The sequence below is a fragment of the Opisthocomus hoazin genome, chromosome 20, assembly GCF_030867145.1.
Source record: "Opisthocomus hoazin isolate bOpiHoa1 chromosome 20, bOpiHoa1.hap1, whole genome shotgun sequence".
NCBI classification, from domain to species: Eukaryota; Metazoa; Chordata; class Aves; order Opisthocomiformes; family Opisthocomidae; genus Opisthocomus; species Opisthocomus hoazin.
This window is the reverse complement of record NC_134433.1, coordinates 6,030,159-6,056,683: the sequence shown is the minus strand read 5'-3', so window position 1 is coordinate 6,056,683 and position 26,525 is coordinate 6,030,159. Positions and strand designations below refer to the sequence as shown.

The 26,525-nt window shown below is 48.9% G+C and overlaps 1 protein-coding gene across 2 annotated transcripts in view; it reads right to left on the bottom strand.

The window, feature by feature from the left end:
- Positions 1-26,525, bottom strand: part of CALN1 (calneuron 1) — a 128,313-nt gene continuing 101,788 nt past the window's right edge. For both annotated transcript variants that reach the window (XM_075440452.1, XM_075440451.1), the window contains 2 exons: positions 9,134-9,287; positions 1-2,955 (listed from right to left, as the gene is read on the bottom strand). In XM_075440452.1, coding sequence (XP_075296567.1) covers positions 2,828-2,955; positions 9,134-9,287 — 282 coding nt within the window. In that variant the 3' untranslated portion in view covers positions 1-2,827. The remainder of the gene's footprint in view (positions 2,956-9,133; positions 9,288-26,525) is intronic.

Sequence of the window (26,525 nt, the reverse complement as noted above, 5' to 3'; positions counted from 1 at the left end):
TGTACCCAGTAAAATCAGTGGGGAGTTTTTCAATGAACTCTACTGACACCAGGCTATGGCTTTTACCAATACGTTAATTATAGGTTTGGTTTTACAAATGGAGCTTCAAAATGAAGAAGTATACTGAAAAATGACTGTATTTACAAATGTTTTTATGGAGTAGGCATGTAGAAATTGTGGAGCCTTCCAAAAAGCTTAAAGAAATGCAAAAGATCATCTCGTCCTTAAGGTAGCTGTTACAACTGGAGTATGCCTGGTGTTGTTAGACGAGTGACAAGAACATGGAGAAGTGCCTGGTCTATGTGTTTTAGTTGTATTTCTGGGCTCAGTGAAGAGGTACTGCTCTGCCTCATGTTTCTGCCATTGCTGAGTGGAGCTGGTGGGTTGGTGCCCACCTCACTGCTCCATCTCCATCTGCCCCTGCTGCTCATGTTCACTCCAGCACAGTCCCGGGGAAAAAAAAATAAGGATTATTCAGTGGCAAGTAACATTTAGACTTTTTTTTCCACTGCTGCCACCTTTTCACATGCCCCTGAGACCTAATAATGTGGATGACAGTTTCCTTAAAATGATCTCAAAGGTCGTTATCTGCAATGTCCAGTGCAGTGAATGCTGGGAGCGTGCCTTGGCTCCCCAGTGGTGCAAATCCTGCGCTCAGAGCTTGCCTAAGATTTTTCCACCGTTGGTTCAAAATCTGCTGCTACCCTATAGCAAACATAAATCTCTCCATCTTCTGGGAGATATAACCATTTTTTGTGGAGTATTTTGCAGTTGACCTCTATTAGTCACAGCAGAACAGAAGCACAGAAGCGTGTGTTTGTGAAAGGCAGAAGAAAATAATTCAGCTGCTCTCGAAAAGACATTTGTTGTCTTTGGTGATGGAGTGGGGACACCGGGAAAATGGCAATGATGTGGAGGTGGGCAGCTGAGACACATACCTAAAGGCAAGATCCAAAGTGGTGACATGAGTTTAAATGGGTGATGGGAGACAGAACAATGAGAAGTAGAATTTTAAATCAGGCTACTAAAAAACACAGGTTTAATGTTATTGATCAAGCTTGTAATCAAAGAAAAACCTGAAATGAGTCTTTGGGACGGATCCAGGCTTAAGCTGATGGCTCCTGTGTAGGACGAGGGAAGCTTGTTGTTTGCAGTCCCTTGGGGAGCCATCCTGCCCCCTCTCGTGACACAGGAAACAGTCATCTACATTGACAGGAGCAAGGTCTCGCTGTTCCTTGGTGTTTCTGGAGCTCGCCCAGCCAGCACCACGAAGCCACTGCAGCTCCGATGCCCAGGTGCCTCCGTGGACCTTCCTGGGAGCGCTCCCCACGCCGGCTCCATGAGCACCAGCTGGGAAACCTCTCCCATGAGGGCAAGGAAACCAGATCCCTCCTGGGACGACACACGGGTGCACAGTTTGTCCTAAAGTAAATCCAAGGATTTGCGTCCAGTTTAAAAGCAAAAAACGCTTTCCAATGTAATCCTGGCTCCAGGCTCACCCAGTCCTTGTGCTTTCCGTGGGACGTATTGTGTCTCCAGTCTGCATCACTCCATCTTCTTGCTGCTCATTAAAATCTCTTCCAGGAAAAATAACTAACACTTGCAGGATCTGAAAGTCTGACACACTACGTAACATATGGCGGTAGGCTCTAGTTTCATTCCTTCTTCTCTTGCTGCAATCTGCTTTTCAGCTTACTCTCTTTGGAGCCTGACCATGGGACAGCGGTGGTGGTGGGACGCTTCCTGGGAGGGACTGAAGCAGCTGGCTAGTCAAAAACCACACGCTACCGTGTAGGTGAAAACATCACCTCTTCCACGAGAAGGTGTCTGACACGGAGGTTTCACTGTAGATTACAACCAGGGCATATGAAGCGAAATAAATAAAAGTTGCACAGGAGAAGGGAGGAAAGCTCTTTCTGAGCTTTCCTCATGATTTTCGTCTCCGATAAGGTTACTGAAGACCGATATAGATGAAGGGAAAACTGCTGGAAAGCAAATGTTGTTGAATATGCAGACAGGATCAAATAGAGGGAGTTTTAACTGGCGCTGGTGGTTGCAGAGTCGGTTGGAAGACTGTGCACAGATCTCGGAAATGCCCATGTGTGAAAACGGGTGGTGCTTCTCAAGCCCTGATTCACAGTCGGAAAAAAAAGGCGAATGGACTCATGCTACCCCACAGTCTTGTGTCAAAGGTGGTGTTTACGAAGCAAAAATAGAACTTTTCTATGATGCTGGCAAATTCTCCTCTTTTTTACTTTGAAAATACTGTACAAGGATGCTCTAGCTCCCCTCTAATGCCATAAACTCAAAGGCATGGTCATAAGGGAAAAGCAAAGTGAAGCTGGAGTACATGAAATAAAACGAACAGAACTTGCTTGTGGCAATGCTACGATCAACTTCCTGGGAATGTGGGCCCAGCGGAGAGCTACGCAGGATAGTCAGTCGGCCCCTGGGTTAAAAGACAGCCCCGCTGCAACAAGTCACGAGGCTGTGCCTCCTTAAAACTGCAAAAGAGGCTGCTGGATGAAAGTTTCTTCCGAGTTACCATTGCTGTTTTGAAGCAATAATTCGGGACTCCTGTATATTTTTTTTTTTTATTGCATTAGGAAACAAAACCTTTAAAGCATTAAGACAGCCCTTTTATGTCCCTGCCAAAAGGATGTAGTTGATTCACAAGACACATTACGCTGCTGGCTTCAGGCTCCTTGCCGAATGGTGCTTTATCTGCCTGCCTCTGTCTCTGCCGTGTGAGAGTCGGTTCGGGGGAAGCTCACCCGGTGGCATGCGCATGCATGGTCAGTTTGGTTCACAGTGTCATGGCGAGAGGCTACTCCATGCCGCTCCGCAGGATCTGGTTGGCCGCAATCAACATCACGCTTATAATAAAGGCCATGGCAAACGCGCAGATAAGGCTCTTCCGTACGCAGGTCTGTCTGTTCTGCTTCTGGGCATGCACTGCAGGGAAGACATGGGAAAGATGAGATGCTCGGCCAAAGTCATGTTTTTGCTTTCCACGAGGATCAGCTGAGCTCAGAAATCCTCCTTTGCCCCTGCTTATTACCTTGGCGTAACCCTCTAGTCCACACCTTGGAGATCCCCTGCGCTGGCTGAGTCTTACCTCTCCCTGCTGGGACATTTCCGAATACTCCACCTTACCTTTCACTGCTTCCAAACCAACTTTCCTAACAGACTACCCTCTCATACTGCAGGAAGTCCTTTCTCTCACGTCTTGGCTTTTAAACCCTTCAAATGCTTGTAGGTGTGTTTTGGTTTATTTGTGTATTTCTTTTAAGCTCTTTATGAAGTTCTCCCTATAGTTCTTTAATCGAAAATATTGGTCTTTTGGGAATCCCTTAGACTCATTCAGGTCAACTGGGAATAAGCAGAGATTCAAGCTGTGATCCCTGACAACACTGAGAAAACCCACTGTGGTAGTTCCCATGAGTATGCACAGGGCGTTACTCATTTTTCCAAACTGCCTTTACGTTTTCTGTGCTGAAGCAAAATCAGACTTATTAAGGACCTTTTCAAAAGAATGCTTACAGAATAATTGTCAAAAGAGGCAAGAGCAATTTGTGGCTGTTAAAATGCAAACAGAGTTGGGATTTTTAGTGTTTGACTTATTTTTTTTTTTTTAGAGTTCATCAATAAAGATTCATGCTGTGACTTGCTAAAGGCAGTTGATGTTTCTGTCTTAGTCTCCCTTCCTGTGAATATCAGAGCAACATGTGGTATTGGGGTACCATGAACATTAATCTGTTTGAAAAGGCTCTGAAGGTGCCCTGAGATAATCACAGAAAGCCAGAAGATCCTGCACAGGGTAGATAGTTCTGCCCTGCTGCTACGGGCAGTCTTGTTTTGGTCTCAGAAGAGAGGTACCCACTGCCATTTCTCATGGCTGGACATAGCTGTGATGATGGGAGACTTTCAGATGGCTGACACCAAGCTCAGAATCGCAATTAACCTAAAATGCAACCAGGAAAAGTCTTCGAGTGCCGGCATTTGGAAAAGTCCAGGAGGATGTTCTTCAAACATATAGAAAAGAAACCCTTGTTCTGATCCAGGCTTGAACCTCCTTGCACAGAGAGGAGGGAGCACTGGATGCTGCATTTTGAACACTTGTTTCATCCCCCCTCACCTCCTGTGGCCAGGATTTAGCAGTTCCTTCGTCCTAACCCCAGCTCCCACGCGGTCCCCCAGCATCAGTTCAGCGCCTGAGGCACAAGAAGCCCTCGTTAGGCAGCACTTTGAGTCAGACTGCCCAGGGCAGGGAAAAGCTGCACTGCCAGCGCTCCGAGGGACTCGCTATATTCTGTGCAGATAATGAAATCCCCCTTATGCCAGCTCTCCTAAATTACTTGCTTTCTGCTTGCACTGCTCTACTCCTTGATTCCTTCGCTCACTTTTATAATGCACACAGAATCAATACCGTGGTTCCTTGGTTTTGTGCATGATGCCCCAGCACTTTAAAAACCTTGTTAAACCACAGCTTTAGTTATTTTTTAATTTATTTTTCAATTATTTCTCTACTTTGAAAACACTCCCAGCCAGCAGACAAAACAGCGACAGAAGCCATCACGGTCAGCATTGCTGTTCTATGTGGGGCTCTGATTCTGGTTAGGGTGACTGGGAGCAGCAGTTGAAGACTGGCCAAGGCTTTTGTGATGACAACTCTCCTGTTCAAAGGAAAAGAGTAAAGCATGTTCAGTGTTTCTTGCAGAAGTGGTTCTGAATTGAATAATTTCTTCAGTCTTCTGTTATACCATCAAGGAAAAATGGAGCTTTCAGGCAAGTCATCATTGTTGTTCTTTACTGCTCGAAGGTAGACCAAATAACCAAATAACCTACCAAATAACCAAATAACCTACCAAATAAGTCCAGAAGAAAGGGGGAGCTCTGTGCTGAAATGTAGAGGTGTTGCAGACCCAGAGAGACTCTCCTGCTGTTTGTTTGGGCTCAGCAGGAATTACTGCAGTAGGAGGATGAGTATTACAGTTCCTCTGCCCCCTTGCAATCCACAGGGAGACAAAGCAGCTGAAATTTCTGACTTTCTTCACTGTAAACACGATTACGTGCTGCCATGTGAATTGCCCTCTTAAATATGAAGACCCATTTGGTCTCCCTGCTAACTGGGGACCTTTGGTCCTCAGTTCGCTCCTTTCTCCAAATTCATGCAGCCTTTGAGCATGGCATCTGTGCCTTTTCCTGCTGGTTTCCATAGCTGGCTTTGTCGCAGGGCTGGGTGCTCGAACTGTTTTGCATTTGGTTGCCAGCAGGAGTTTTTAATACCCATGGAACATGACAAGGTTTGGGCGTGAGCTTGTTCCTTGAACGTGGTCAGAGCCTGAAGCTCCTCTGGAGATGTCCCAGCCTCTTCTAGGGGAGGAGAGCAACTCGCAGGTTGTCCGACATAAATAAGATCTCAAGAGGCAAAAGCAAATCAAGGCTGGGTCATCCTTCATCTTCTCAACATGCAGAGAACATGCTGGCAAGCAAGACTCACCATGATGTCACTAGGTGGCAGAGACAGAGCTACCATCGGTACAACTTCTCCACCAGGACATGGGGTTAATGGGCCCAGCCCTTTTCAGGGTGTATCAGTCCACTGGCTGTGGCTGCCAGGCTGGCCACAATGCCCACGGTGGGTTTGAGATGTTCAGAGTAAGCGCTGAGAGCCTTCTCGCCTGCAGAAAAAGGCTTGCTAACATGAATAGCTACAGTGTATTTATAGTGGCTTCTGTCATAACCCTGCCAAAGGTGAGTGATATTTGCTTTCTCTGGCTGGCTGGAGTTATTTTCATTTTAAGAGGTCAGTTTTTCATTCCCAAGCCCTTAGCTGAGGAGCGGATGCTGCTAGTGCTTGTCTGGGGGGGAGCTGCAGCAGCTCTTGTACATCCAGTTAATTTGAGTGTCAGGGCTGAGGATGAAGTGCCCGTGGCAGACAGCACAGGTCACTGTAACCAGACAGCACTCTTGCTTGCCACGAGCTTAATGTTGTGAGTGTTTGGATAAAGGGAACTGCCAGACAAATGATTTTTGTACTATAAATTTGTGGTAGTACAATGTCGCTGCAAACAGTTGTCCTTTTCTTGAGTCTCTTCTCATAAAAACATACACTATTCTTGGCTCTTGACTTCGTTCTCCTGCCCTAAGCATTAATAAAAATTAAGAGAAAGGCTGAAGACATAACCATGCCTCCCTTCTGGTTGTATTCTTTATCGGCAGCGCTGGTGTGGGCTGTTTGTACTGAGGAGTCGGGCATTTTCGTTGCTTTGCTCTTCATCAGGAAGAAAGCAAATGAAAACTCCTAGAAATGCGTAGGAGGGAAAGTTGTAATGTAAGCCTAGAGCTGACGTCTCACAAATTACTCTAATGTTCAAAGTGAACTGAGCAAAGTCCTGGACTTGTCCCTGACCATAATACGAATATTGTATTTGGGTGAAAGCGTGTTTGTGGTTGTGTGTGTGTCTCTGAGCGAGGCAGAGAGATAAGGTGTATCGTCCATGTTGATATAGGAAGACTATTACCTAGTTGTAAAGACCTTATTATGATGAGAAGCCAAGATGGCAAAATTGTGAGAATGACAGAAATTTGCATGCATTTGTACCGATGGCGATATTACCTGTACGACGCTGTTTAGGGTCTGTCGGGGCTGAGCCAGCTAACCCCAGGTGTGGAGAAGGGGCGAAGTCTCTGTCCATAGGACAGAGAAGGGTTTTGGGGCTTCTCCTTGATGGCACGAACATACCCAGAGGTGACAGGGAGTGGAGATCCCCCATTTCAGCAAGATAGTACTGAAAGTATCAGCTATGGCTCTTCACTTAGGAGCCATTCCCCAATCTCACTGGGGCTTATCTCAGCTTCATTTCTACCCATAATTAAACGTACTTCAGTGGGGTGGATGCAATGTACATTAAATATAGATGTGAGCGTCTCAAACTAGTCCGTTTAGGCTACCTTTGCAGTTGAAAGAAATAGGTGCTTTTTAAGGTGTGAATCATCTCGTCCCAAGGTAGCACCTAAAATAAGCTCAAGGAATTATATCCAAAAAGCATCTTCTTCACTCCACTAATTAAGAAGTGAGTAAAGGATGACTGACTTATACAGAGGCACTTCTGTAGAGCCATTTAAAGTTAGACTGAGATGCTGTCCAGCCTTCAGGACAGCTCTCCCTTAGTGCCATTGATCCATGCCATGAGGCCCTGTAAGTTCTGCTTTTCAGTCCTGTCGGGATCTTAATGTTTGGGAAATGGGAACACTGGGAGCACAAGTGGGTCATTCAGGTAATGACATGTCCAGCCTGGAAAGCTGCAGGGATGCAACAAGCTCTCAGCCTGCCTTTCCCAGGAGAAACGCTCATGTCAGAGCTGCCACAGACCAGAACCGTCCCCTTCTTCTGGGACCTGAAGGAAAACTTTGCATCTTTGTTGACAGTGTTCAGCTGATCTTTATTCTCTGGTGGATTTGTGCGTGTGTGTATTTCTAACAACATCTAAAAAAGGGTCTGTTTTGCTTCTAGGTTCTGCCTAGCACCAGCAATGCCAACATCCCACGAGAAAAGCTGTTCTTGCTGTACTTTTGGAAGCTGGGACTTCCAAAATGAGATGCTGAGCATTTAGGTTTTCGGACCCTTTTTTTTTTTTTTTTTTTTTTTTTTTTTTGTGACTGGGATAGCTCACCCAAGTACTGAAGCTGAAAGCAGCCTGCCTGCCTCTCGCCGCCGTGACAGCCGGTGCATGTCTCCACTGCATCAGCAGGTCAGTGGGGACCAACAACTCCATTCATGTAAGTAAGCAGCTCTTCCTCCCCGCTGCTCTCCAGGAGGAACAAAAAAAATGTTGCTTGGCTTGATTCGAAGAGCATTGCTGCTTGCCTCCCTCTTGCAGGCTCTTTAAAATTCAGCTGTGCTGTTCTACGTCTTTTCTGCAGTATTTAGCAGAGGGTGAGTGTGCTGGATATAGCTGCTGAATCCCATTAATTAGCCAGGCTAAGAATTGCACTCATATGTTTATCTTTTGCTTTGTTCTAAAGATGCTTCGTTGTGTCTGCCTGGTGCCCTTTCAGAGGCTGTTGGACCCTTCGTCAGAGTATCAGAATTTCCCCCAAAATGGCCTACATAAAGTGGCATTGCTGTGGGTGGGAAAGCACAGCAGCTGTCCCAGGGTGATGTGCACAGACCCCAGGGTTGCCTGTAGGCATCTCTCTGGACTGTTCTGCACTTGAGATGATTTGAATCTGTTTAGTTGTTCCTACCAGCAATGGTTCAGAGTAGCACAAGTTCCTCTGGCCAAGAAAATTCTTCTCCCAAGGTGGCTTAAAACAGGGAATGTTCTTGTCAGTGTTATCTCCGCTCAAAGTGCAAGATCCACTGTAAAAGGCGAGACCGTGTCTGATCCCGGTTGCTGGTCACATAGTGGTCTTGTGGCACTGCTGAGAGGATGCTGTGTTCAGCAACAGCTGCCGAAGAAAAAGTTTCCCTTTCTTTAGCTACCTCTGAGTATTGCTTAGTCCTTGATCTTGCAGACCCGTCCACATGTGTTGAGATGAGCTGTGCTGGGCTGTACAGGGGCACATTGCAGCTCCACACCGGTGGTCCTGACCGCGCCGAACAGGAGGCGAGCAGGGCAGTAGGGTGCAGAGCCACCATCTCTGCTCATTGCTGGCCTTACAATGCCCAGAGCAGCTCTTTTCTGTTCGTGGAAAGACAACAAAAAATTGGTCGAGCCTAACACAGCTTGCTAGGGCAGGACCCAGTGCCAATAAAGGCTTTCCGTGATAGGCTGAGCGCGGTATGCGTGTTTCTGCAGGGAAATTCGGTCTGTCTTAGACACTCACCTCAGCTTGGGCTGCACATCCCTCTGCCTGAATCCCATCAGAGAAAGGAGGGCCATAAGGCAAAGCACCCACTTGTTCATCCTCCCGCCTGAAACAGGATCAGCTTTACTTAGACCACATGGAAGAAGGCTAACGGCAGCTCTTGAGCTCTCTAAGTGTGTCATTGCCACTTACTCTAAAATAACTCCACGCTAACTCCCTGCATTCTTGCCCATTGCATGTCACAGATCAGAGTGAGTTTTACAGACGAAGCAGAAAGAGAATGATTGCACAGAAACACAGAAACCTTCTCTCTCACCTTCAAACTCTGTTTGGCAGTTGCCAGAGTTTTCATTTAAACTCTCCTCTTCATTGATAATGATGTTCTCGATGTCCTTCATCGTTAAGTGGTCCCGGAAAGCATGGTAGAGGATGTGTTTTAGCTCTTCCAGTGTTATCCTCTGCATGTCAAACTGTGGGAAGAGGACCGAATTAGACTCAGCCACCGGTAACAGGCATGGTACTTGGAAGAAGAGGGGCATGTGGGCACGTCACAGTTCCCTGCTCATGGGTTTTTTCAACCTCATTTCAACACCTCAATATAACTTTTCAAATTTTGCTCTTTTGGGTTCATTTAACACTAACAGTGTGAACGTTGCAAATGGATGTTGCTAGAGCTCTTGTCAGCTTACTTAATGCCAGCAGAGCACTAGAGAAACGCAGCCCTGTGCCAGTGACAGTCTGCCAGGCTGGAGATGCAGTAACCCAGTATCAGTCCTGCCCATCCCAACAGAGATAAAACACTGAAAGATCCCACCAGTAGCTCTTACATCTTGCTGTGAGCCACAACCTTGTCTCTGCCCCCTTTTATCCTTCTGACTCTCCAGTTGTGCCTGCGTGGCGAGCACAAGCAGAGAACGTTTCCCTCTTAGCTGACTTTTGCTGTAGATCCAGTAGGTAAATGTTCTCTTTACACATACAAGATATTAAAAGTTGCATATTCCTGCAGAATAGGTAGACATGAACATTTTGGAGCAGAGGAACTTTGCACATGTCTAAGGTTTGTGGTATTAATATCTGCTAATGGTACAGAAGAGAGGGCGTTCACACTGCCTGACTTGCAGTGCCAGGTGAGAAGCTGAGTCTCTCTGAGCCGTCGGTGCAGTCAGTAAAGAAGGATGGAAACACCCCGAGTCACCCCGAGTCTCCCCGTGTGCTGCAGATGAGAGTCCCCTCAACAGCACCTCGGAACTCTCAGGTCTTACAGCCCAAAACACAGGCTTGCCTACAGCAAAACAGTGAGCACCAGGACTCTCCTAAACCACCCACCTTCGAGAAACCTCAGCGAGCCCAAACACCGCTGGCTTAACACCGCAGTGGGGAACAAAGCGATGCAAACTCGTGCCCGCTTCTGCAACTGAGAGTGTGGCGATAGCGTGGGATCAGATTGCATAGCTGGCATTTCGGAGGCTGCGCAGCAAGGAATTCCCACTCCTTTCCCCCCAGCCTGATAAGGACGGGACAAATCTTCTCAGTTCTGAGCTGCTTGGCGCGTTACCTAAGGTCGTCTTCCCTGACCACTGCTGCACACCTCATTGCACAGATGCAGAATCACTAATCCTCAAAGCGGCTCACCAAGAAAGATAAATGCACTTCGATTAAATCTGGATGCTGAAATGCTTAAGCGTATCTGTGTGCGTATAGGCAGATTTGCAGACGTTCATATAGATTTATCCATCTATCCTTAGAAGCGCTGATGTCTACAGTTCTATTTATTTGTTTATTTCCTGCAACAATCAAAAGCCTGGTGCAGAAAATCCGCGGAAAACTGGACAGCAGGGAGAAAAGCCAAAGTTCCTGGTTTTTCCCCAGAGGAGTTCTCTGAAAAGCAAGTCTGGTGGGTTTGGTGGTTTTGCTGCTGTGCTTGTTCCTCAGGGGTTCAGCGTTCACACCGCCCAGCTAAAAATAGCGAGCGCGCAATTGTCACCGGTGGCTCCTTCTTGCACAGTTCAAAGCTGGACTGCAAATCCCGCCGGTATTTTGTCACAAATTTCCAGCCTGCTTTGTTGTGCGTGAGGAAATCTCACCACTCATATTCTGCTTTCTTTAATGCTAAAAGAGCAAGTAAAATCAAGCATCTGTGTACTTGACAACGAGCACGATTACGACAAGCGTTTCTCTTGGCAACTAGAGGTGTGGAAATAGGGGTTAATTCGTAGGGTTGCCTTACAGCAGCGTTGGGAGGTGTCGTTAGTGGAGGTTTGGGGAGCGCCTTGAGGCTGCCCAGGATCTGCAGCCCTCCCAGTCGGCTTCCTGCAGCGCTGATCACCCACGAGCACGTGGGGGTAAAAGCAATGATTTCTCACCTGGCACAAAACCTGCACTCCTTTGGGGTCTTTGTCTCGGGGAAACTCAAACCTGAACTTGAGTCCCAGCATCTTCCTGAGTTCACCCATACGCCAGACCCATAATTTCATCCTAGAGGTCACTTCATGTCAACAGGAGGAGCCCGTCTGCATGTGGTTACCCCATCCCAGCTCATCAGGGTGTGCTGTTCAACCTGTGTTGGAGTTTTCTTCCTGTTCTTGCCTCAGCGACAGTTCTCTGAGGCCAATACAACTTTTTTTGCTGCAGTTTATGGGTTTGTTTTCCCCCCCTTCATGGAACAGTCTTTCTAGAAGATGTGCAAAACCTGTGTTCACCCATCACCAGATGGCTGCTCAAACCTGTGAGTGCTTCACAGCCCAGAGCAGTGTCTCTGAGACCTGCTCCTTACTTGCTTATCTGCAGGGATCGCAGAATGGTCGGGGTTGGAAGGGCCCTCTGTGGGTCACCCAGTCCAACCCCCTGCCGAAGCAAGGTCACCCAGAGCAGGCTGCACAGGACCTTGTCCAGGCAGGGCTTGAATATCTCCAGAGAAGGAGACTCCACAGCCTCCCTGGGCAGCCTGGGCCAGGGCTCCGTCACCCTCAGAGGGAAGAAGTTCTTCCTCATGTTCAGCTGGAGCTTCCTCTGCTTCAGTTTGTGCCCGTTGCCCCTTGTCCTGTCACTGGGCACCACTGAAAAGAGTCTGGCCCCGTCCTCCTGACACCCACCCTGCAGATATTTGTAAGCATTTCTAAGGTCCCCTCTCAGCCTTCTCTTCTCCAGGCAGAACAAGCCCAGCTCCCTCAGCCTTTCCTCACAGGAATGTGTGAGCCTCCTTAACACTGACTTACTGGAAGTGCTCACAGACTTCCCAGGGGCAGGGTAGCTGCAGACAAGGGACCTCTGATATGGTGCATGCATCCTGTCCTTGTGGGGAGTAAAAGGCAATGGACAGCTTCAGGATCTGCCTCACTATGTCCCAAGACGACTGCATTGGAAGAGCAACATCCCCAGATCAGCCCCCTGCTCCGTCATGTCTGCCTCCAGAGCTACAGATGTGAAAACTTGCCTTGGGAGACACCATTGCCTATGTAGATATAGACTGCTCCTTTCTTCTCTTACGAGTGTTTGCTGGGCTCCCTCTATACCAGCGTTGCCACCAACAAGGTTCTGCAGAGTCTGCTGTCATGTTACCTGTTGCTTTGCTTTGAGCTACCTGGATTTCAGCCTGAAGAAGAGAAGGCTGCGAGGGGACCTAATATATACTTACAAATATCTGCAGGGTGGGTGTCAGGAGGATGGGGCCAAGCTCTTTTCAGTAGTGCCCAGCGACAGGACAAGGGGCAACGGGCACAAACTGAAGCAGAGGACGCTCCAGCTGAACCCGAGGAAGAACTTCTTCCCTCTGAGGGTGACGGAGCCCTGGCCCAGGCTGCCCAGGGAGGCTGTGGAGTCTCCTTCTCTGGAGATATTCCAGACCCGCCTGGACAAGGTCCTCTACAACCTACTGTAGGTGACCCTGCTTCGGCAGGGGGGTTGGACTAGATGACCCACAGAGGTCCCTTCCAACCCCTACCATTCTGTGATTCTGTGATTCTGTGATTACAAACACAACCGTGGTTATCATCTAATCTTAACAACATGGAAACAGTAATGACTGGTGGGGTTTGGGTCTTCCTGTACCAGTTAATCTGTCTAGTGGGAAATCATCCTTCTCTTGACAAATACGCCTCTGTTGCTGCCTCTCCAGCTCTTGCTTTTAAGCGTTATGCTAATATAGAGAGAAATTATTTTTTTATTGTTCCATTGTCATTTTGCCTTTCTGGACAAGGAACCGTCTCAGATGGGGTTCAAAATCAGCCTTGCTGGCTCATGTACTGACTGTTTGACCTGCTGGCAAGCATAAGGTCATTGCTCCTGCTTTGCTCTACACTCCAGTACCTTCATGCAGGAGGCCTGGCCTCCGTTAAGTACGTATCAGCACAGGCATCTGCCCAGAATGGGCTCATGCTTGGTGCAGCCAGGGACAAGACTTTGCACTGGGCTTGGGCTCCCAGGTAATTTCTTCTATTATCATTACCCTCCAATCTGGCAGTTCCCCTGATTCACTTTTCAATTACTCTGGCTTTTTATTGTTGTAATGACAGTAATCAGGGAGCAACTCTTAACTTTATTGGCTCCACTGAGAGGAGAACAGTGACTGTTGCAAGCTGAAAACTTTCTATAGGATTTATAATTAGAAGAAATCAATGATGCTGCTTCTGAACTGGTGCTCTTGGAATACACTGTAAGCAGTGATACAGAAACAAACTGTGCCTGATGCTGAGGCTCGGATGCCCCAAGTGATGCAGAGAGTGCACTGAATGAATACTTGTGAATGTCTGACTTCTATGGAGAGCACCAGGAATTGTCCACTGCAGTTTCTGGTGGACCTCGATAACTGTCTCCAGCAGTAACATCTCCTGGAGTTGGAGGATGTTGTCTCAAGAGACATCTGGAAGGGGAATTGGACCTGACTCAATCCAGCCTGCAGCTTCCTGACTCCTTGATTTAAATTTCCTGCTGGGAATGAAAGCAGAGTCCCTACCAGTTCCTTCAGTCTCCTTACTCCCAGTTTCCAAAATTCGCAGCTGACTGACAGCTGCCATTCCTGCAGAGCACCAGTTTCAGTCCTGGAACCTTTACAGCTTCTGTGTCCTACCTGGCATGCTGTCCTTCTGCTCAATGCAGGGAAATGGCCGCATGGGAAGAACTTGCTTCTTTGAAGAGTTGAATGCTGAAATATTACTTATGATAATTTGCTTCAGTATCAGCTCTGCTTTTAAAAAAAGAGTGGGAGACTCCTCACTTGAATCCTAAGCTGGCCTCACTGCCATGCAGAAGGAGGACATTTGAGGAGCTACTGGAGAGAGTCCAGCGGAGGGCTACGAGGATGAGGAGGGGACTGGAGCATCTCTCCTACAAGGAGAGGCTGAGGGAGCTGGGCTTGTTTAGCCTGAAGAAGAGAAGACTGAGAGGGGACCTTAGAAATGCCTCTAAATATCTGCAGGGTGGGTGTCAGGAGGACGGGGCCAAACTCTTTTCAATGGTGCCCAGCAACATGACAAGGGGCAATGGGCACAAACTGAAGCAGAGGAAGCTCCAGCTGAACATGAGGAAGAACTTCTTCCCTCTGAGGGTGACGGAGCCCTGGCCCAGGCTGCCCAGGGAGGCTGTGGAGTCTCCTTCTCTGGAGATATTCCAGACCCGCCTGGACGCTGTGCTGTGCAGCCTGCTCTGGGTGACCCTGCTTTGGCAGGGTGGTTGGACTGGGTGACCCACAGAGGTCCCTTCCAACCTCTAACGTTCTGTGATTCTGTGATTCTGTGAGTGATGCCAGGATAGGACCCTGCAGCAATGTGAGTGGGGCCACTCTGGTGACCTAGAAGATCTTTTGAAGCCACATCAGTAGAAATGCTCTTCTCAACAAGAGGTGGGAAGGACTCCTCTAGCAGTGATGGTTTTAGCTAGGAGAGCACTTGGATACTTATTTTTCTCGAGCCTATTCGGCGCAGGTTTCCCACGTAAGCCATCTAAAAATATCATATTGGGCTGTTGAGTGCTCCAAGAGGAGACTGAGACAGCAGCAGGAGAGCAGGTTTTTGCCTGGTGCTTTTGAAAATCAGGTCTGCAAAACCAAAAGCTTCAAAGAAACATAGAATCATTTAGGTTGGAAAAGGACCTTAAGATCATTGAGTCCAACCATTGAGATAACACTGCCGGTTCCACCACTAAACCATGTCCCTGAGCACCATGTCTACATTTCATAGATTTCTTGTTTGGGGGAGCCCTTAATAATCTCTGAATAATAAGATAACACCTTTGTTTTTTCTCTCAGACCTATTGCGTGTCAGGCCACAGGTGCCTTGGATACCTGCAAGGCAAATGCAGACTGGCTCTGCCCACATCTGCAGTCGACTGCCGGAACAGGGGACGTGGCCCAAAAAATACTCGGACTCTTTGCGGAGCAGCTGGGCTTTGTGCTGTGCTAACCACAGTCACATCGTTTCTGGGCGGCTCTGAACACAGGCAGCTCTGTGGGTGCTTGCAGCAGACTGTGCAGCTCTTCCTTGAGCCAGACAGGCTTTGAGCTCATAAACTACTCATCTGGGACTTTACCATAGGACCAATGTTTTGTTTTGGCCATATATTAAAGCGCACAGTCCCGGTGTGCTCCATGCAGAATCCAATGTATTCCCATCTCTGCCTAGGGGCTGGATGAATGGCCATTTTTGTACTGACTGTACCTCCTAGATAAGCTCAGCCACAGAAATTTTATAACGAGAGGAAAACGGCGTGTGCTGGAGAAGCCAGGAGTCTGGAGATGCAGGGAGACCATGCAGAAAGGGAGCGAGCTCCCACAGGCGAAGCTGTGTTTGCAGATGGGCTCTGCTGTGCTGTGAAGGCTGAAGGACTCTCTGCTCGTGCCTAAGAGGCAGTGAGTGCTGTTTCGATCTACAGCACTGTGGCAGGGCCCCTCTGCAAAAGCTCCTGGATGAGTTTTTATATGTGTATATATATATAAAGTATTGTCTTAGTAGGTATATAATAAAGTGTAATGTATAAAATGTGAGTGTGTGTATATATATCAAAATATGTGGGAACATATTAAATATTTTCTAAATATCCAGACATACAGTGCTTCCACATCTGAAGGCTTCTCTTTATATACTTTTCTATCAAAGTAAACACACCACTGAAGGGAGAACATTTGCCAGCCCGAGACCTGGAGCATCTCTCGTGCTCCCCTGGCGACAGGGGGACAAAGTCATTTTGCAGGCTGAAATATGCAACTGGTTTTAAAGCAGCAGCAATGATTTTTCCTGTATTCCCCCAAATAATGACTACCATCACAGCAAAGAGAATTTCCTCTACCCGCCCCTTGCTGGCCCACACATCCACTGAAGGAGGGATGGGAGTCCTACAGCACTGGCAATGAAAGCAGAGAAGATATATTTCGCTCTGCTCCGTACACACGTCCCTGTGGAGGCTGGCTGACAACATGCTATAAGCTGAAGGTGGAGGTGTCCCTTTTTCTTTTCCCCATCACTACTTCTTTTCGTCCTTCCACCGCTCGCTCCATGGCAGCGCGCTTGCAGTTATGGCCCAGGGTGAAGCATGCAGAGGTCCCTCAGGGCTGCTCTGTGGGCTGCGGCAGGGCCTGGGACTGTTCCCATGTGTGCACAAGCACTTTCCCTGTCTGGGGACCATGCCAGCCATCTGTGGAGGTCTCACATCGCCCTGCTGACAGCAGCCTTGGCCCAGCTTGCTGCCGTTTCATGGGGAGCAGGAAGGAGAATATGGGGCAGTGGAAGGGAGAGCACGTGCTTCCTCCTGCACCCAGTGCAGTACTGACGCCCCACCTCCTCCCCGTTTAGCTGCGTGCCTCTTCTGCTGGGAAAAGGTGGGCTGAAGTATGACAATCCTCAGCAACGACCAGAGAGAGCCTCCTGCCCCTCCGTGCTGCCAGCTCCCCTGCAGTGAACATCATTCGAGGTAAGAGAAGCAAACAAATGTCCTCACCCTAAACTGGGGTGGTTGTGGGAGTGGAGCAAACAGCACCTTTCCCTTGGGCTGCCCACTGCTGCCGGGGTAGCCAGAGTGAGCTGTCACCCTGCCGAGACGAGTTCACCCTGCCAAGACAAGTTCGAGGCCCTGGGTGTCCTCTCTGCTGTGGCCACCATGCAGGGCTGTGTTACTGTCCCAGCACACAGGTGGAGAAGGGGCTTTTGGCAGGACAGCAGATATAAACTCAGCCTTGGCAGCTCCCAGTTGCCACCAACAATCCCCACTAGCCTGTAAGAGGGAGCAGAGCTCCATCCATCAATGGATCATCTCTTCCTCCTGGGACAGGACATGCACAGCTCTGCTGCTGCGGAAAGATGTGGTCCTGTCCTGCCAGGGCTTGGAGCCCAGGACTGAGAGCCCTGCTTGCCCTGGGTGCCAGCAGCCAGTGCACCCGTGGGGTGTTTCTCCATCTTGCTCTCCCACCACTCCCAGGGAGCACAAGGCTGTGCTTGATCCCATCTATGTGTACTCACTCCCAGCGCTGGGAGCATGCAGGCTCCAGGAGCCCAGCAGGAACCAGTGCCCCTGTAGAAATAAACAGCCATGCTTACCCACACGGGGCTGTGTGACACCACAAGTGCCTGTCTGCTCGCTGGACCTGTCTCCGTCTCGATGGGATGTCCCCCAGGCCCCCTTGCTCTGCAGCTATCCCAGCACCCGGCCGCTTGCGACAGCTTCTCCGCCCCACCCAGGGCTTAGGGTGGCTGTCACCCAGGCACCACTTGCTTACACAGCCGTGGGGAACAGCCAGCTTCCCCGACGCTGCACGGGAGCACCTCGCCTGCCGGGGAGCAGGAAGGGGTAACAAGCTCATTTCCATAGTAACGGGCTCGTTACTGTGCTGGCTAACAGGAGATTGCTCCATTCTTGCCAGCAGCTTTGCCAGCAGGGAATCGTACATGCATTGATAAACTAAAATCAGATTTAAGTACATACTCACAGCACTCTTAACCCCAAGCGCCTGGTCTATGTTTGTGCTATGAAATGATATGGCATTCAAAACTAACCTGGCCTGAGGGTACCCCCCTGTGTGTCCCTCCAGCCACCCCGTCGCCCACGTGGGACCATTGAGGAGACTCCACCAGTGTCTGTTACCAACTGTTCTGTGCAGAGGGTCAAACCAACCTCCTTTACCAACTTGTCTGGGTGGAACAGGACCATGCCAAAGAGTGGTGGTCTCAAGACCATGCCAAGGCTATGCCAAAGTGCATGTGAGCTCTCCCCCATGTGTCTGCCAGCCTGAAACCCAGGACAGGGAAGCCCTGCACTCCCCCCCACAGCACTCAAGATAAGTGTGACTGATGCTGGCTGCTCCTCAGGGGCCAGGGAGCAGGACAAGGGGGTCAGGGTGGTCCGGGCTGGTTCTCAGAGTAGGAAACCTGTCTGACTGTGCAGACAAGGAAGAGAAAGAATAAATAAAAATGGAAGACAGAATCAATGCTCTGAGAGCACAAATGCCCACCAACTCCTTGTTAACCTTCTAGAAATGTTTTGGAGGCTGTCCTGAGCCTGCCATGCACCAGAGGCAAGAAGCCATCCACCTCGAGGAGACCACAAAGGCTCGCTCTGGGCCCTCCCCAGCTCCCCGCTGGTGAACTACAGGCTGACACCTCTGCCACCCATCCTCTGGGCCCCACATCCCCATCCACATCATTCACATCCGCACCCCTCCACCTGGAGCCAATGCACAACCAGGGACCAGCCCAGGTTTTGACAGTTTGGCATTTTCCCATGCGGAAAAGAACATTTCTTCTTCAAAAACCCCACAACTCAGTCCAACGTTAAGTATCATAAGAAAACCAACTTTGGCCTGCACAGTGGGGATGGAGATGGGTTCCTCACTCCATCCTGCTGCTTGCAGGCTGCACTGATAGCTCAAAGCTGCTGGCTCGGTACCATCTAGTGCACTGGTGTACACAGTCCGTTCTCCGGGCGCTCACACCTGAACCACTGGAGTAAGCAACAAACAATACTGAAAATCATTTGCAAAGCTCCTGCAGAGCTACACAGCCCAGCAGTGGGAGCTCACAGTCAGCCTGAGTGCCCTGCACCCCTCTCCTGCTCTGTCTGGGAGGGTTCCACTTGTCTCTTTGTCCCAATGGCAGAGATGCTTCAAACACCATCTTCCAAATACTAGTGCTGCAACATCTTCTTTCTTTATTAATTCCTCACCTCTACTGCTACAGGTTGTTCATTCGGAGAGAGTAGAGCTGAGCTCTTACACTTGTCTTCCTGGCAAGGGTGACTATCTGCTGCTTTCCCCAGGTGCTGCCCTGCTCCCTGCACATCTCCATATCTGGTTATAGCTGCTGCCAACAGCTCGGACATCCACACTGTCACATGCTACTCTGCGTCTCAGAATTACTCAGCAAACTAACATTTGACAAGCTAAAATACAGGGTTGTCCCAGCTCACACCCAGGTGCTTGCTGGGGCATGCCTACAGAGCAGGGGCTGGGGCAGGGATGGGTACCCCCGATGAGTCCCACATGCTCCCCATGTTTCCTCCCATGGTCCCACAGCAGTGCCCCAGAGATGGCATTAGCTTTGCTTGCCATGTCCCCACCTGCGCCCAGGGTGGGTTTAGACCATCCTTTAAGCCTTCTGGCTTAAGCCTTCTACATCATACAGGATTCATGGGACATGAGTCAGTGCACCCAGCATGTTTCTAAAATGAACCCATGAAGACACTGTTGTTTGGGTCTGGTGATGGAAAATGCTGCTGACAGCAGCTGACAGCTGCTCAGCCAAGAAATCCTCTTGTGTAGTCTTGGCTGTACAATAACGATCCTGGAGATGTAGTTTCATCTGCTAGATCTCACCACCTGGTGAGTTTGGTCCCGTCCTTTACTAGACCAAGGCTAACTCTCTGGAATGAAGCTTTAAGCAGGGGAGCCCTGGCCCAGGCTGCCCAGGGAGGCTGTGGAGTCTCCTTTTCTGGAGATATTCCAGCCCCGCCTGGCCGCGGTGCTGTGCAGCCTGCTCTGGGTGACCCTGCTTGGGCAGGGGGTTGGGCTGGGTGACCCACAGAGGGCCCTGCCAACCCCTGCCATGCTGTGATTCTGTGATTCTGAGTGGGTCATCGGCTTTGCCTGTGCACTGATCTCCTTACTTCACAGCTGGTTATTAATGCTTATTAAACTGGGTTAAGAGAAATAGGCCCCCTGATAGGTAAATCGCAGTTAACACCTCTGCAGAAAACACAGTAGGAATATTAATCCTGGGCCCATTCAATTAACTTTAAATAGTTTAACTAAAACATGGAGAAGTGTTGTGGTTTTTTTATGATTAGAGAATGCTCTCGGGCTGAAGTACAAATTAACAGGCTCTAACAATTTCTTTTGCCTAGTTTTAAAGCTCCCAGGACTCGACAACAGGCTCCCGTTCTGCTCCCAATCAAAGTGCATACATAAATAGGTCTGCAGCGTCTTGACCTTCGATGCGAGGCCCGCGGGAGCATCTCAGAGGAGCGAACTCACAAGATTTAATTAGGGCTAAGGCTGGGAATTCCCGTTTGGGAGCGAGAGCCTTCAGCCTACCCTGCAGATAGGGAGTTTCTGATAGATTCATCTCCCCAGCGTAAATCCATCAGCAGGATGAGGTGAAACATGGTCTTGGCTGATGATGCTTGTGTGTCCCACTGCGGGCAGAAGATTTTTGGCAGCCCTGTTCTCACCCTGTTCAATTGACAAGAGCAGGACAAGGGGGCTTCGTGGCAGGTTGCTATGTGTGGTGTGCCAAAACCCCATGTTTTGCTAGAAAAAAAAGCACCTTCATTCTTTGCCCCACAAGATGCTCCTCCATCGGGCAGGCAGAGGGGTCTGCACCCCGGAGAGACGTGCTGGGACCCTCGGGAAACAGTGGCTCCTGCGTCTGGTTGTACCGGGTAGGACGTATTTATGTCTTGGTCCAGACACGCACCGAGCAAGGATGTGAGGGGCCTTTGATCTGCGTTAGCTGCTCCAGAGCTAAAGCTCCTGCCACGCGAGGTGCCAGCAGAGCAGCTTCACGGACCTGGAGCATGGGCTATTGCTTTCTGACAGTAACGATAAAAACCTGACACCCAGCAAGTGCAGAAATATTATGGAGTGAGGGAAAGCTAACGTCTAGCAAAAACAACCTGTCCCGTCTGCGTCACAAAACAGATTGAAGTCGACCCGTTGCTCCTCTCCCCATTTTTCGCACACAGCCACGGGCAGCATCACTGCCTGGAGAAGTGATTTTTAAGCTGCTTCTGAATTAGATCAGGCAGCAGAAACCTGAGGAAGTAAATGAACGAGCCGTGCAGCCCTGCTGCCGAATATCTCCTGGAAGCCTGTAGCCAAAGGAAACCAATTTTTTACTTAACAGTTACAAATGTTTTGAGAATGCCAGAAGTGGATTAGAACGTAGAGACATGTTCCTAAAATGCGTGAAGGACACTAAAATTAATAAAAGCTTTACCAGGGAAGCTGAGAGCTACTGTGGGAAACTTGAGGCATCCTTGACACTGCAGATGATGCTTAACAAAAAATAATAATAACGAGGCAGCAAACAGACTTTTAACACTGCTATCTAGCACCAGGCGAAGCTAAGATAGATGGAGAGCAACTTCTCAGGCTGCTGTATTTAGCCAAAATACTTTTGCTTTTTAGGTTGGTCTTCCTGTTCCATAGCTCATGATGGTCTGTTCAGCCCCAAATACAAGTGTGGGCTACGATGCTCTGTGCTGCAGTGGGTGCAGAGTACATGGTGCTTTATAGGTTGGGTATGCTCCAAGGTAACGGTCTGGACAACTGGAAAATGGCTGTGAACTGCACCAGCAGGTCTGGTAGGGTACGCAGCCCCTGTACCCCAGGTCCCATTACAGTGTGTTTCACTGATGAGCGGGCAAGATGGAGAGAGCAGAGAAGGCCATTTATTCAGGTTAGTGGGGTTACACAGCCCCGAAGGGAACCCGACTTGCAGGAAGCATGATGTGTTCACGCTCCCTCCGGTACGAGCTCGGCTGGCTCAAACCTCAGCTCTTCCGCTGTTCTCGATGTGCTCACATCATTAGGCCTGCAGGCAAGGGTTCCCCATCAGTATACAGATCCCTAGGAGCCTTTCACAAGCTGTGCTTCAGCATTTGGTCGGGTTGGCCCCCCAGAGACACCTCCTAAGCCAGCTGGACTGTGCTATAAAGCCAAAATAGTGTTGCTGAGAAAATGAACAGCGCTGCCAGCCTGGCCCAGAAAGCAAAGGAACATCACCATTATTTGATCCTTCAGTATTTCTTCTACAGACGGCTTGTAAAACCTCTGCTGTTTGTGACCAGCAGCACAGAACAGGAGTGGCAGGGCACGGCGCGGGTGCAGCCGTGTCTTCCTTCCCCTTCCCTGCCCTTGCAGCGGTGAGGTGTCCCCACTGGACCATCGCTCACGAGCAAGACTGTTTCTGTCATGGCCAGCACTGGAAAGCCCAGCAGACGCGGGGCTCTGCAGGCTGGGGAAGCAGAGGGGTGCCAGGGCAGATGCGGACATGGACGGGCATGCAAACATTGCTTTTCTGCCAGCACCTAACCCCTGCGTGCTGGCTGAGGAGGGGCAGGCTGTGTCCTGGTAGAGGTCCCTCAGCTCTCAGGGCTCTCCTTGCTGCGTTTGCCGCTCTGGAGAGGAGTCCGGACACAAACAGAGATTCTGGCGGGGAGCTGTGCACTGTGGCTGCAGCTGGAGAAGCCAGGCCACGGAGCAGTGTGCTGGGGACGGTACCCTGGTCTCCGCTGTCTTTGGTAATATTTAGCCAAGGCTCAAATGCCTGACTTCAGTTACAAACCTGAGAAGGCATACTACACTGACAGAATTGACACAGTTCTCTTCTGGGGCTGAAATGGGATTATTTATGTCAGGTTGACTATAATTGCTGCCCTCTTAAATCTATAACATGTCCTGCGAAGAGTTCTTCTAAAGAGAAATGAACAGCTTGCATAGTGCACAGGAGAAAGAAGAAAACCAAATCTTAGCCCAGCAGTGAACCACTGTAGCTTCTAGGATGAAGACCAGCAGCACAAAACAAAACAGCTTGGAAAAGGGCAACTTTATCCTAAACAGGTCACAGGATAAATGCACGAGACCATGATTAGGAGGGTGGATGGGGCAGGACGGCCAGTGCTGGCACGGTGCTCGTGCAGGGCTTGGGGTTCTGCCAGGGCTCTGCCCGGCGGTGCTCAGCACCCAGCACCTCTCGGCACCCATCACAGGCATTTCACAGGCACCGATGTCCACACCGCTGCCAAAAACTGACATCACGCTCAGAGGCACGCATGGCTTCATCATGACTATCTGCTTGGTTGGTGTTAATTGCTTTGGTATGGTTTGGTCAGTTCCTCCTCTGTGCTTATGTTACCTTTGTCCTGGAGCTACACCGTGGATTTAGATCAAGCAGAGTTATTGCAGAGTATACATAACGAAATACAGGACCCTGTTTGGGAACATAATGGTACTGTTGGGCACGTCTCTTCCCTTGGTGCAGAATGAAACCAGAGCAGGGAGGATCTTTCCCAGCCTGCAGTGTGCTTCCCTGTATGACTTGAGCCAAAATGACAATGTCTGCAAAGGCAGAAGATGATCTGAGAACATAAAGGGGGAAAAACAAAAAGCCAAATGTAATCAGTAAAAATGTCTCATTTTGGTAATTTTGGTAGAATCCTTGGGCTTTGATTTTGACCTCTATTAGTTTGTTTGGGTTTGTTGCTACCTTTTAGCCAGTATTTAGAAACTGAAAGTTGTTGTGACCTCAGGACTAGGACCTTCTCATTTGGAAGACATGTAATATTAAAAAAGCAATTCTTTTTCACAGTGAGAAATTCACATAAGGCATGAGAAATTCATCTGTGCAGAGGAAAGTTATGATTTGTCAAACTGGCACTTTCTAAGGAAGAGTAAAAAATAAAAAATTTAAAACGCCAGCAGTCATTGACACTATTAATAGGGCCCAGGAGCGGACAGTCAGACTGGCCACATCTGAAGATGGAACTGCCTGCACCAGTCTGCTCCAGTGGGGACTGCCCAGGGACCTGGGGGCCCCCTGCAGCTGCCCAGTCAAGGCGCACGAAGAACCTGTTTTTTGCTATTTTTACAATCTCCTCCACAACTTGTAGAAACTGGAGTTCCTCTATAGTCCAAGCACATCCGCCCCCTGAAGCCCATGGCTCACATTATCACACATTAGCTAAGAGCGTCGATGATGATCAAGCTCCCCACTCGGCTTGTGGCTGTCATGGATCTTTCCTGACAAGTCTAAAGCCCTGAAGAAAGTCGGTGAATATTTAATTCAGCTAGAGACAGAAACACATAGCAAAAAATCCTCCACTTTTGCACTTCAGTTTAGCAATTCAAGAGCAAAGCCTATGAAAAATCGGTGTTTGTGCACCGAGGCTCAGAAGATATGAAGAAAGGACGTAAGTGATTTTCATACTTTCTGATTTGTTTCTGTCTGTCACATTGTGCTTGGATGTAGATCTGTCTTTTATTTTACTTGCGTTTTGTAATTATTTTTATATAACATTTTGCTCTCCACATAATGACCATTGTTTGAAAACAAGATTAATTCAACTGAAAACCACAAGGTAGAAAGTTCAATTAAAGCCTGGAGTAACTGCTAAGTTACCCTGTTGCTAGGAGTACATGATTTTTTCCTTGCCATGGTAAAAACAAGGTGATCAATTCTGAAGTCCCCTCCAGCAATTCACTTGGCATTTGCTAGCTCCTGCCAGCTACCAATACGCCAGAGCAGAGAAGGAAGAAAATACAAATCAGCTGTCACTGCAAAAAAATAAAATTCAGGAAAGTAATTTTAATACATGACTCAGAGCAGCGGGTCTGCAACAAGGAGGGAGGCATGGAGCGCTCGCACCTCAAAACTGGGAAAAATGAGCATCTTTGCTGGTACCTGCTGCCAGAAAAGTTCAGGAGGCCACAGAAAACATCAGCAGGTGACTAGCTCAGTTCTGGGCTCTAGTGCCCACGAAACACAGCCTGCCACAGGCTGACACACATCAGTGTGTAGGTGAAATGGAGTAAGAGCAGCCCATCTGGTGATGAACTCAGGTTTGGGACAAGAAGGGATGATGAATTTTGGCGACAGCTTGAAGAGCTCCGTATCAGATGCCCTGCTTGTTTGGAGCCCACTGGGAACGCAATGGAAACCATCCCAGGAGCCAAACCCTTCACCTCATAAGCACTACATCAGGTCCCTGGGATGGGTCTTTGCTAGAGTGGTACAGAGGACTTATTCCTCGAAACAGATGACATGTTGCATGTAGCTGGTTCAGCATATATTCCTTGATTAGCTTGTCTGAACTGCTTAATCGTTAGATTTTTCTGTGTTATATCACAATACATAAATACCTTTGGATGCTTCAGGGCATCTTTTATGGCAGATCTGACCATGAGTCTCTCAGCAGACAGTGAAGCAAAAGAGAGTTGAGCAAGATGGTTGAAGAGCTAATGAAGAAATTCTCCAAAACCTGGGCTTGCTCTAGCCTCTGTGAACCCTCTGGGGTATTTGCTTTGTGCCTGCCCCATGCTGTATGGCAATGTAAAGCAAAAACGGGGCTGCCCAGTACCAGCAGCGAGTGCTGATGGGGATTTGAGGACTGCCACTAATGGTCCAGCAAGTTCAGCCAAATCCCAGCCCTGAGCTCCCAATTTCGCAACGAATAATCATGGCACAGTCACGTCACGGGAGAGAGATCTGACCTAGGTCTGTGAGATCGGGCTGCTAATTGTACTTAAGTTATGCATGAATTAGTGAAATATTTAGCTCAGTGACGCTTAAGGACTCTTCTCACACTAAAATAAACTGTCACATGATAGCTCAACTCCCCGATCCTGCAAACGGCACTTTGCTGGCGCGGCTGCTGGAGCTGTGCTCGATGCACCTTGTGACTCAGCAAGACTAGGGACAGGGCCTGGGTGGCAAACCATGGCTGTGTTTCAAATCCAAGCCCACCATGAGATTGTCAGTGACCAGACCCCAAGCCCTATGCCCAAAAGTCTTTGTCAGCAGCTGGAAAGTCATGGCCATGATGGGCTACTCTTCCAGTGGTTCTCCAGGCACGGAGGAACAAGGCTGTTCAAGAAGATAGCGAAGCTTTGCTGCTGCATTTAAGTTCACCTTCACAGGTAGCCCAGGAATACGGCATATGACTGGATGCAACCCTGGTACGTATGTTAGTCTACGGGGGTAGAACAAGACCACACGCTCCTGGTGACCTGCAGCCCTAGGTCTGATATCTCATGCCTCACCTTTTTTGTCTGCGTGCACTAAACCAAGGCAGTTTTCTTAAGTGCTCACTCTCCCCCTCAGGCCACAACGTGAAGCTGACTTTTATCAGTGGTGAGAAATGCACAGCAATCAAAAAGCAGCTGATAATTTTGATGATACGGCAGAAGGAAAACACAATCCTGTTCCACCGTGTTGACAGTTACGGAAAAATATCTGGATAATTTGTTTTGGTTCAAAGCTATCTCTGACAGGATTAGGCAACTCACTAAAAAAAGAACATTTCCTATATAGCAAAGGTGACAACAGGATTTACGAGGTGTACCATAAACCACCTAAAACATGGCAATTCACAGCGAAGACCCATGAGAAAACAGTGCCAGAAAAGCAGCCACCCTGTGCACCACACCAAAGGGCTGTGATACATCATCCAGCCCCAAGACATTTTCTGTCAGGATAATATGCATCTCACCCATGAATGGCTCATCTCCACAC